General features: G+C 33.8%; 1 protein-coding gene across 1 annotated transcript; it reads right to left on the minus strand.

Moving 5' to 3' along the window:
* Positions 1-3,566: 3,566 nt before the first annotated feature.
* Positions 3,567-9,608, minus strand: LOC126698543 (hyoscyamine 6-dioxygenase-like). Its single transcript, XM_050395851.1, has 4 exons — positions 9,334-9,608; positions 8,959-9,209; positions 8,504-8,822; positions 3,567-4,056 (listed from the first exon to the last, which is right to left on the minus strand). Exons 1-4 carry the CDS (start codon positions 9,532-9,534, stop codon positions 3,805-3,807), a joined length of 1,023 nt encoding a protein of 340 aa, XP_050251808.1. The 5' UTR covers positions 9,535-9,608; the 3' UTR covers positions 3,567-3,804.
* Positions 9,609-12,917: the final 3,309 nt, after the last annotated feature.

Below are 12,917 nucleotides of genomic sequence, written 5' to 3' on the forward strand. Positions count from 1 at the left end.
CATCCTATCTTATTTATCACCCATTATACAAAAATTCAAACTGATGAAGGAGAGACTGCAAGGGCATTGTTAAATATTAGCATAGAGATGTGTTATATCATGTTATATGCTAGAGTAGATGCGGAAGAGGAAGCATAGAGGAGGAACACTGAGAACACGAGGGTTACGTGGTTCAGCCTTACGGCCTACATCCACAGAGGAATCCCTTAAGGGCTACATCTTTATTGTATGAGAGTGTAGTACAATAACTTGTGTTACAATGAATCTTAACATGAGTATATATAGGCGACTAAACCCTAGACTACTAGTACAAGCAGGAATGGGCTTGGGCCTATTACATTGGGCTAATATGTCTAATATATATCTCTAACACCCTCCCTCAAACTCAAGGCGGAAGCTCGATGAAGGCTTGAGGTTGGATAAGCATGAGAAGATCACTTGGAGATGCCTTGAAGAATGCCTTTGAAGAAACCACAATGAAGAATGTGCCAAATGTCCAATTTCGGAGTTTCAAATGAAGAAACGGAGGCCAAAATCGGAATCTACGCGAAAAACTGAGCAAGATAGGCCCTTTTGGAAATTTTGACTTTTGGTCAAAAGTCAACGCAAAAAGTCAAAGTCAACTGGTCCAGGTCAAAATCAACAGTCAAAGTGCTCATGGGTCAGATCCGGGTGGTCCGGGTCGGGTCGGTCCGGGTCAAGGTCAGCTAGGTGACGTGGTGCTGACGAGACGACACTGCTGACGTGGCTGATGACGTGTCGCTGACGTGGACTAGGGCTGATGTGGAGGGCTTGCATGGCTGCTGACGTGGAGTGAAAGTTCAAAAACGTGTACAAAACACTTTTGAACGTTTAGACCCCCAAAAATTAACTTAACCAACACAGGCAATATGTTAAACAACAAGTGTGCGGAAACTTAACATATGCTATAATGTGAAATAGGTTAAAAACTATCTAAGCCATAACATAATAAAATCACAGCAGATAATATAAAGACAAAGATAGAGAGGAAGGAAGATGCAAACACAAAGACAACACGCGATGTGTTATCGAAGAGGAAACCGAAGACCTCGGCGAAAAACCTTTCCGCCGCCCTCCAAGCGGTAATCAATCCACTAGAAAATACAGTTGGGATACAAGGACAGCAATAGACCCTCCAAGCCTAATCTACCCAGTGCACCTAAGCCCTCCAAGCTTCTTGCTCCAACGAGGTTGCGCCGAACCTTTTTCTTTTCTAGCTTCCCGGATTCCGCTACTAGACCGTAGCATCAACCAATGAAGATTGGCTCCTTCCTAACTGCTTCCCAGAACTCCAAACGACTGTCTCACAGAGATGATGATGGTGAGAACCAGGTTTGGTATAATGCCTCTCAAGGATTTAACAATGGAGAGGAAGAGAGTAAGGGAATTTGAAGAGACTCTAAGGTATAGATTGTGGATGAAGCAATCTGGTTTTTCTTTAGGGTTTCTCTCTCAAAATTCTCTCTGGAAGCTCTCTTTCAATCGTGGGTTAAAGGGGTATTTATACTGGAGTGGGAGAGGAATGTGAAACGTCAGGTTTTGGCAAAACAGGGGTGGCTCGCGGCTTGACCAAGTCGCGAGATCCAGTCGCGAGTTAACCGTATGGTCAGTTGTCCTGTTTTGTCCTGTAGTGCTCCAGCTAGCATGACTGTTCATCTTCCAGCATGCTTGGCACGTGTGCAGCTTCTGGCGGCTTGCAGCCGCGAGTCCACCCGCGAGTCCCAGTCGCGACTCTCTGTTTTCTTGCACACTCTTGAGCAATCTTCACTCTAACTCACTCACTACCCTTACAACAAACCCACCTAAATACAGGGTTACTAAATGCTGAATTACAAGCAAATTTGGTACGGAATAAAGCCAATTAGATGGTTGAATAAATTCAACCTTACATGGAGTGATGACGTCATCGGATGACGTCATACGTCATCAGCAGTAGTTTTCCGGCGACTGGAAGGCGCGTGACATCGTTGCCGGCGCGTGGAGGAGAAGCCAGAAACTTGGGAGGCGCGTGGTAGCGCGTGTAAGCTCAGTTGAGGCCCATAATTTCAGGTTTTGTAGATCGGCGGACGAGGAGGCCGACAGGGCGGCGCGTGCGCCCAGAAGACGATCTAGAAGTCAAGAAACTATGGCGGCGCGTGGCAGATTTTCCAGAGGCTACTGCGGCGCGTGGTAGCGCGTGAGAGCTCGTTTGATTACCAGATTCTCAGGCCAATTGGATCGGTGGACGACAAGGCCGGCTTGGCGGTGCGTGTGACTGAGATCCGAGCTGGGAGTCGAGAATCTTCGGCGGCGCGTGTGAGAGTTCCAGGAGCCATTGGTCGCGCGTGGTGGCGCGTGCGGCTGCCGTTGGAGGTCGGGTTTCTGGGTTTTGGTCGCGAGATGCCGTGGAGCACGTATGTCTTGTTGGTTTCATCAGGCGAAGGCTTGATGTGCACAGATCTGATATTGATGTCACGGGTTTGCTTGAGTTTGTGGATCTTGGACACAGCACTGCGCCACGGTGGCTGTGAGATGCCGTGGAGTCTAGATCCAGCAGAGAAGCATGTGTGACTTCTGATGGTGATGTGCACATGAGAATCTTCTTTGTTGTGTAGAGATGTTTGTTTGATGCCAAGAACGAAGTTTGGCTCTGATACCATGTTAAATATTAGCATAGAGATGTGTTATATCATGTTATATGCTAGAGTAGATGCGGAAGAGGAAGCATAGAGGAGGAACACTGAGAACACGAGGGTTACGTGGTTCAGCCTTACGGCCTACATCCACGGAGGAATCCCTTAAGGGCTACATCTTTATTGTATGAGAGTGTAGTACAATAACCTGTGTTACAATGAATCTTAACATGAGTATATATAGGCGACTAAACCCTAGACTACTAGTACAAGCAGGAATGGGTTTGGGCCTATTACATTGGGCTAATATGTCTAATATATATCTCTAACAGGCATAAACAAAACCTGCAGAAGTGGCAGCAAATTCCAAAGACAGGGTCATAGACACAGCCCCTTCCTTAGTTATCGCCGCAGCGAGAAGAATATTCCAGCAAAAGATAAAGCTCCAAACCACCCACTTTCACCAAAGGCATGTTGGCAGGCCTCCTCTCTTCTCCTCCACTACTAGGAGTAGTAGCAAAACTCTCTTCACTTTCTTCTTCACTCTCCTTTGAAACAACACCGACTTTCCCTACACCCCCATTGTACTATTAGCCAAATTATTATATTAACAACTCAAACTTCTTTTTCATACCTTCGTTTCCTTTCAAGTGATCAAACCGGCACAAAGTAAAGGAACGTAAAGTACACGTAATATTGTACATTTCTCCTCATTGCCATTTTCTCTTCCCTTTTCTTACCAATTTGGAAGGGGGACAAAATGGTGGCTTGGGTAGAAAACTTCATCCACCCATTTTCTTTCCTCTACCTTTTCACTCCAACCAAATAATGGAAAATGACATTTTCCTCTCCTTTTTCCTTCTCCCATTTCACATCCTCTCATTTTTCACCCTCACCAAACATAGCATAAATGACTAGACAGGAAAAGGGAAATTAATTTATATGGCCATCACCTGCTTTTATTATGTCGCCAATCCATAATATATTACAATGTGTTCAAAATCTTTTATTCAATTGGTGTTCACGACACTAAAATTTTATCCATAAAGATAATGACAATAATCATAATATTAGTGCAATGTTAAACCAATTTCACTAACTAATGTTTACTTCCTTGATATCAATGGTTATACATTGATAAAGTAAAATAGCTTTTTTTTTTCTCAAACCACTAATCAGGAGTACCACTTAAAAACTCCTCCAATGCTGTACCGTAGGAGGCAGCGGCTCTGTATTTGATCATAAAGTCTTTGTATGAGAAGGACTTACAGAGTGCAGGATTGCTTGCATCAACCAAAGCTTCTGCTGGTTCTATAAGTGTTTCATAAAGGGGATGAAGACCGAAGGTAGCAGTTGTCCGAGCTAAATTCGAATTTGTCACCACTCGATGTACAGCACCTTTCAACTTCCCATTGCTAATAATCTACAACTCAATGCAACACAATTCTAAGAACTATTATTAAGAAACAACTAAAAAAATAAGGTTTTTTTTTTTTTTTTGGTTGAGAAAAAGATGGTTACTTACATAAATGTTAAAACCACCCTAAAATATGACACTTACACTTTTCATCATAAACTACGTAAATTTGCAATCACCACCTTAATTGTAACATACTTTGAGAACTTTACCCCCCTTAATTGATTGTTAAAATTAATGATAACAATGCAAGTCACATTGTTTTGCTCTTGTAGTCAGTTAATGTAGTAAATTTTATGGACAATGTGTGATCATTAATTTGAACAGTTAATCACGTTTTGGGATGCAATTTTTTTTTATACAAGATAGAATTTCTACTCTAGTCTAATCTAAGTGTATATATGTGTGAAACTCCCTTTTAGAGACTTGAACTCTGACCTTTGCCCTCACATTTTATAAATACTTATATTTGTGGAGTGACCACCACACCAAAGGCGTGCAATGGTGTGGTGTAGGCACACGAAGTTTAGGGTGGTTTTCTATGACTAATCCTAAAAAAATGTTTGAGTTTCTTTTTTTGTTTTTCGTTTTGTTTTATTTTATTTTATGAGATAAAATTTATTTCCCCTAGTTACTAAAACATATTGCGTAGTAGGCATATTGAGGATTTATAAAACAATATAAAAAACCTAACAAAAACAAAAACTAGAAAAAGGTGAAGAAAGAGTTAAATTTGTATTGTAATGGAATACTATTTGTCACAACTTATATGATATCCGAAAAAATTAGTTATAATTTGAGCTTTTTGTAATCATCTAAATAACTTAAATTGACTTAATTAAAATTAATACACAAGTTTGGGTTAGTTTTCTATGACTAACCCTAAAAAATATTGAGTTTCTTTTTTTGTTTTATTTTATTTTATGAGGTAAGATCCGCCCCCCCCCCCCCCCCCCAAGTTACTGAACCATATTAAGTAGTAAGCACATTGAATATTAAAAAAAAACAAAAAGCAAAAAAAAAAAAAAAAAAAAATCAGAAACAAAAAAAGTAAAGCATGTCTTAAATTTGTATTGTATATAATGCTATTTGTCACAACTTATATGATATCTGATATCAGAAAAGATTAGTTATAATTTGAGCTTTTTGTAATTGTGTAAATAACTTAGATTGACTTAATTGATACACAACCAATGTACGACCCAACAATTGTTTACATCAATGTTATGAATTCTATTTCTACTGAGTGAAATGGACGGAAAATCTCATATTGGTATGCAAACTAGAACGGTAACTACTCAATTCCACCTCAGACCAAATTTCAGCCCATTCTGGATTGTTTCAATTAATTTTGGTCAATACCAGCTGAAATTAAAAACCTGGCCAGTATGCATTTTGTGCTGAATCTAGTGATATATATGAGGTTATGAACAGATAAATAAATAAAGAAAAGAACTTAATAAGATGAGGTGAGCCACAATGAAAGAAAGAACTAAACCAAACAATGCGATGTGAGGGAAAGAAGAAAAAAAAATCAAGAATAATGAAGCCTCAAGAGTAGGTGATCATGAGAGGACAAAAGAAATAAGTTGACTATGTGAACTTGTGAAGTGCTTTTACGAGGGTGGATTGGGAAATGGGTAAAGCGAGTTACTAGGAACTTCCAAGAAGGTTTCTTCTTTACAAATACCCCCACATGTTAGTTTTTTTTTTAAATTTTTTTAATAATAGAAATTTGTTAATAACAATATGCTCACTTGAGATTTTTCTTTAAAAAAATATATGAAATTCATTATTTTATATAAAAACAATATATATACATATAGCAATAAATTTGAAACTACAAGTAGAAATAGAGTATCAAAATTTTTTGTTATAATGGACAAACTGGAATAAGGTTCAAAATGATATTCATAACATTTGCTTACGTAATGCCTTCATAATTCAAATCATTAGTCGCAAATCTGTGCGTTAAGTGTGATAATTTTTTCCCGAGTGATTTCAATATATATATATATATATATATATATTAAACCTTACATAACACTTTTTTTTAAACCTTTACACACACACACACACATATTATAATGTGAATCTTTACATATATCTTTAAGTAAATTATATATATTCCACTTCATTAGATGCGTAAAACCATAGAGTACTACTTCATGCTGATAGTTGCTAATTTTTTTTTTTTTTTTAATAATGTCATTTATAACGCTTCTTACCATTATATGTTTACTAACTGATGATTTGCATAATAAAGACGTTAAATGAAAGACAACATCGTTCATTAGATTTTCAAAAAGTAACGGTGTATGAAATATATATATATATATATATATATATATATAAGGTTAAATGAAATGTCAAAAAAAAGATTTTAAATTTTCTAAATTTATTTTTTATGTAATTTCTATTATTATTGGAGAACATCACTTTTTGTGTTATGATTGGAAATATGGTTTTCATGATTAAATTTTGATTAGTTTTAAGTTTAAATTTAGTACTATGATTGTATTTAATTTTTTATTATTAATTTAGTGTTTTAAGTGAACGTAACAATTTATTTTTCTACACTCTAAAGTTTTTAATATTCTTTGTGTGGACATCTCTATTTTATTTTTTACTTCTCCTTATAGCCTCTTTACTATCTCTCTCCATTGGCAACCTATCGGTTTCCAAAACTTGATGATGATTCTATGGCATTAAATATGCATTATTAGTTTCTTTATGTTATATTTGGTTTAATATCCTCATTAATTTTTTTTATTTAACTATTTCTAAATTGACATTTGTTTTGTATTCCATTTTTCCTTTAATGTATTAGTTGTGAGAATGAGTATTTCCCTAGCATTACTCAACTTTATGAGGATAACTTTATTTATCAAATTTAGGTAAAATATTAAATGTTTAATTTTTTAATATAAAAAAGGAGAGGAAATATAAATAATGTAATGATATGGAGGATGTAGCTAAATTTAAATGTTGAATAAATTAATATGGGAATTGGGAAGAAAAAAAAGTAAAAATAAAAGATATAACAATAAAAACCGAATTATCAAAAGTATACTATGTAATATGTAATAATAATTTTTTCTATACTATCTTTAATTTTTTATAATGCAATATGATATCATTCAACAATCAAAGTGAACAAAAAAAAAATCACCATAAAACACAAAACTAATTCGCACCAACCTAAAATAAAGTTATAAAAAACACAAAAATTTATCAACCTAAAACAAATATGCAAGAAAATTTTTTAAAATTCACCAAAAAATTGAGAGAGAAATAAATTTTTTTTTTTTTTTTTTTTTTGTGAGGGAAAATTGTGCATAGAATGGAAGAGTGAATGACAAATTTATGCTAAGAGGATGATAATAAGAAGAAACAAAATAAAAGAAGATAAAGGAAAAGAGAAAGAGTAATATTAAGGTAGGGGTTTGGGGAGATGAAAAGGTAAAGGGAATAAGAAAAGTTGGAGAAAGTGTAAAATATTAAATTTTTTATTTTTTTAAATAAAAAAGATGAGAAAATATAAATAATTTAAAGATATATAGGATCTCATCTTCTTTCAATGTTGAATAAAATAAGACGAGAAGAAGAAAAAAAGCAAAAATAAAGGATGTAACAATAAACACTAAATTATCAAAATCATGCTACGTAATAGAATAATATTATTTTTTATATACTTTCTTTAATTCTTTATAATGCAATAATAGGATAACATTTAACAATCAAAGAGAACACCAAAAAAAAAAAAAAAAAAAAAAAACCCTTAAAACACAAAAATAAATCTCATCAACCCAAATTAGAGTTCTAAAATAACACAAAAATTTATCTACCTAAAGCAGAGATGCAAGAAAAATAAAAAGATCCACCAAAAAATTGAGAGAGAGAGAGAGATAACTTTTTTTTTGTGGGGGAAAACTATGCAAAGAATGGAAGGGAGGATGATAAATTTACAGTAAGGGGATGTAAATAAAAAAAAAAAAAAGACAAAATAAAAGAAGACAAAGAGAAAGATGAATAGTGATATTAAGGTAGAGGGTAGTGGGGAGATAAAATTGTAAGAGAGAGAGAGAGAAAGGTTAAAGAATATGTAAATATTAAATAATAAAAAAAGTGAATGTTAAACAAAATATATAAGAAAATTGGAAAAAAAGAAAAAGAAAAAAGATAATGACATGAACACTAATGTGGTTTAACTCCTGATAATAGCTCTTTACCAGTAGAGTTAATTGAAACTCACCAGCTTTTAGATATATATATATATATATATATATATATATACATTACAGTAAAGTACCAAAAATCAATGGACTATCAACTAGTTTTCATGTTTTTTTTTTTTTTTTTTTTTTGAGCTATAGTTTTCACTAGTTAAAGGTTACAAATTAAGAAGTAATACTATATTGTATATAGTTAGAGCTTGCGAAGATATATGTACCTGCATCAGAACACCTAAAGTAACCACAAAAGCGTAAGGAATAGGTTCAACACCAATCCATTCCTCATCCTTGAAGACTTCAAGCCCATATACATCACTTTGAAGAAGAATATTAATGACAATAGGGTCTCTATGTTTGCATAAACCCAAGGTTAAACTTGGGTCTGGGCATGGTGGATAGTGATTGACCAACAGTGCTTGATTTTCACAAAGTTCACTGCTAAAATGATCGGGGTTGAGTCCCAAGCCTTGAGCAATGAACTCCAAAATCCTAAAGACCACCTTCCTTAATTCAGCTGTATATGTCGCAACAACTTCTCTGAAAAAGGTTACATGAAACATCATGATGTTGTTCATTTCTGTTCTTATGTGTATATCAAGCCACTACTTGGAAAGGGTAAAAACTAAAAAGCATGAAAGAACAAATTAACATGTCTATGACTATGAGGATTTACCGATATTTAGGTGGCTTTTCAGGCCAAAATTGGATGTATTTCTCTAGAGGATTACACTGGTGTAACAATCCATCCCTCCAGAAGTGATACTTTTCAGTTGCATAATTATGACCGCTTGTATACATGTAGCAGCTCTTATCGGGGTCCTTCGAAGTTTCGATTGCCTTGTCCTCGGCAGATAATGCATGAAACTCCTTAAAAACACCCATGGCCTCATCTATTAAGTTGCTAGGGACTCCATGGTTGATCACCTATTAGATGGTACAAATCATAGCATAACACAAATGTATCAAATATGAAAAAAGTTACCGAGCATCACTCGGGAATAAATCACTGTCTGATAAAAGAATAAAAGAAAAGATGTGTGGGTGGAACCTGAAACATTCCAAACTCTTGGCTAGCTTCCAAAATCTGTTGAAGTATATCGGTTTGATCATGAGCCCCAAGATCAACCACTGGAATATTTTTGCCTTGAGGGAGCATCCCTGGTCTATCTCCTGGTCTATCTTCTGGTGGGAGTATATACGATTCTGGCAAGGATCGATCATTGCACCAGCTTGAAACAAGGTGCTCCATGGCTTACAACTCAAATCTCTCAGAGGAAGAAGGAAATGTCTATGGTGTGGATGGAACATCGACCACAAATATGCCAATAAAAGCATCCACTACAAGTTGCTGACTAAAAGTACCATAATACAATGTACACACGTTTTTTTTCTTCTAAATGTCACTATCTCAACTATAGAGCATCATTCTATCATATAATATCACGACAAAAAGTAGAGGCTCCATTGGTATTCTCCATGATGAAGAATTGTTTAAAGTCTACGAAAAATTATCACTCCATGGGCGCCTTTGATTACGTAACCATTATGATTTTTCAAACACATGCCATACTTAATAATGAAATAAATCCTAATCAAGCATGTGAAAAAGATTTCTATCATTAAATAACAAACTTCAATAATAAAATTTTATTAAAATAAACTTTTCAACTTTTGGTAGATAGCTTGTAGCTGTCAAAACTAAAAGAAATATATCGTGTGAATATAAGACAACTTATATCAGGTCCAATTATCAAAGATTTTAAAATGAAAAAGGTTTTCTTCTAAATCAGTTTGAAGAAATCTCTTTCTTCAATACACAAAAATTTATAAGACTATCTACATTTAAACAAGTTATAAAAATAATTAAAAAATTTTATAAAAAAATTAAAAATATCATATGACTAAAATGTAAGAAAAATATAAGGAAAAAAAAAATATTTGAGATTAAATCAAGCAGACCAAGTGCAAAATGGAAGAGAAAACTTATCGATGGTTGGGAACCGAGGCGTGGAACTTAATCCATTGTCCTAAAAAGTGATTTCGCCCTATTAGATGCAGTTTATTCTTGGCGCGTTATGGCTCCATAGATCACCCCCAAGATTCACCAGTAAGCTTTGGTTGTATGTGCTCACATACCAAAACTTTGAACTCATCTTAATGCCCAAAAGAATGAAGGAACTCGTGATAGAGATAGAGAAAACATGTTAAGGGAAAGGTTGATAGGAATAACAAATTAACAATACACATTTTAGAATCCGCCTTGATGGAAGTCAGCCATATTTTGAATTCTTGATTGCCTCCAAAAGCTACTAATGATATTTAGGAAATTTCCATGAATTCGAGATGTGCTGGATCATAAAGGAAAGTGCCCAATTTATGTGAAATAAGGGAATGCATAAAAGAGAAAAAAGTTGGACCTTTCTTCCCTTGCTAATTAGCTTCAGTCTAAGTGTGCGAGTTTGGCTCTAGCTTAAAAACTCAACTTATTTTACAATTCAGTTTATTTTTGCTACTCTTTATAGGCCCTCCACTGCACTTTTTGGTACTGTTCATTAGTGTCACTGTACTATTTCAGCTAACTTTTTACTTTTATCTATAGTACTTTCAGCAAAAAAAATTTCTATTTCAACAAAATAAGCGGATTTCAAACAAAATAAGCAAATCCCAACAAGTTTTCAATTTCAATTTTAGATGTAATTATTTCCCAAATTTGAAGCTTTTTCCAAAGTAAAAAAGTACATATCGACAGTTGTTTCAACCATTATGCAATGGGTTGAAGGAAAATTCCTCCAAACACTTTCTTTTTCTTTTTTTGCAGAAAGTAAAATTAATTCTTAAAAAAAAAAATTAATTTCAAACCAGTTTAGAATAAAACATACTTGTATAGTTTTAGTCATATAATTTTTTGAATGAGTCATGTGATTATTCAAATAATACACGTAAATAGTATTATAAATCACTACCTAGTGCCTAGTATATTAAAGGAGATGACTCCTAAACTTTGTCCAAATTTTTTATAATACATTTCTTGCAGTATATTCTGGATTTCTTATTGATTCACTATTATTTCAAGTGAACGGCATTAGACATGTGGGACTTGCACACACTGCTGAGATTTTATTCTGCCCATACTACTGCCAACATCCTTTAGCCGCACACACTAGGCATGTGTCGACCTACATTGACTTTTAGGTTACGTACTTTCTCTACAACCAGTATTTCTGTAGATTTTCCTTGAGCAATTTTATCGGCGAATTTGTATGAGCTGTGTTGTATATGTAGCTATGCATGCAGTTCTCATTCACAGTGCTTTTATACTAACACCGACTAACTATGTCCCTAAAGTAGAAGCTACATAGCTATGTTCTCTGGGCATCCTTGGTACTTTCATCTATGCAACCGCATGTAGTATTTTTGGATCCATAAGTTTTAGAGTCTATTTATGATTTGCTTATTTTGCTGAACTGAAAATTTTTTACTGAAAGTATTGTAAATAAAGTTAAAAGTTAATTGAAATAATACAGTATGATTTATGAATAGTATTAAAAAATACAGTAAGACTCATGAATAATAGTAAGAATAAGCTAAATAATAAAATAAATTGGCTTTTAATTTGGAGCCAAACACACCCTTACACAGTTATACACACGTTTTTTTTTTTTTTTTTTCTTCTCATAGTCACTATCTCAATTCTCAACTTTAGAGCAACACTCTATCATATAAAAATGATATAATATTAATATCACGACAAAAAGTATAGGCTCCATTGGTGAACTCCATGATGAAGAATAGTTTTAAGTCAATGAAAAATTATCACTCCATGCGCACCTTGTTTCGTAACCATTATGATTTTTTTTTTCATAGATCACATGCCATACTTAAATAATGAAATATAAATCCTAATCAATCAAGCATGTGAAAAAGATTTCTATCATTAAATAACAAACTTCAAAATAATAAAACTGTATTAAAATAAACTTGTCAACTTTTGTTAGATAGCTTTCTCAATCAAAAAAAAAAAAAAAAACAAAACAAAACTTTTGTTAGATAGGTTGTAGTTATCATAATTAAAAGATATATATCGGTAGGTCCGAGTATGAAAGAATTTAAAATATACAAGATTATCCTTTAAACTAGTTTGAATGAATCTTCCAATACACAACAATTAATGTTTATTATTTAATCAAGTCACAAAAAAATTTCAAGTTTAGTTAGTAAATATGCATAAGATAATTGTATCTTACACATACATACATATTAATTAAAGAAACTTGCGTCTCTTAAACTATTCTCAAATGTGCGGAATCTTACACGTGATTTTGAGATTAGAAGTACCATGCGGGAGTCTTATGGAACTGATAAATTTTGATTTGTAAAATACGGCTTGTTAAATGTTCCAGATAAAATGTATAATACTTGATGGCTGAACACTGTGCACCCTTGGTGCGATGTTCACAACATAAGTATCCATAAGTATAAGTGCTTGTGGGGTGAGGGAAGCAAGATTATGAAAGAATTTAAAATATACAAGATTATCCTTTAAACTAATTTGAATGAATCTTCCAATACACAACAATTTATAAAACAATTTATGTGTATGATTTAATCAAGTCACAAAAATATTTTAAGCTT

Source organism: Quercus robur, chromosome 9 (assembly GCF_932294415.1).
Source record: "Quercus robur chromosome 9, dhQueRobu3.1, whole genome shotgun sequence".
In the NCBI taxonomy this organism is placed as follows: domain Eukaryota; kingdom Viridiplantae; phylum Streptophyta; class Magnoliopsida; order Fagales; family Fagaceae; genus Quercus; species Quercus robur.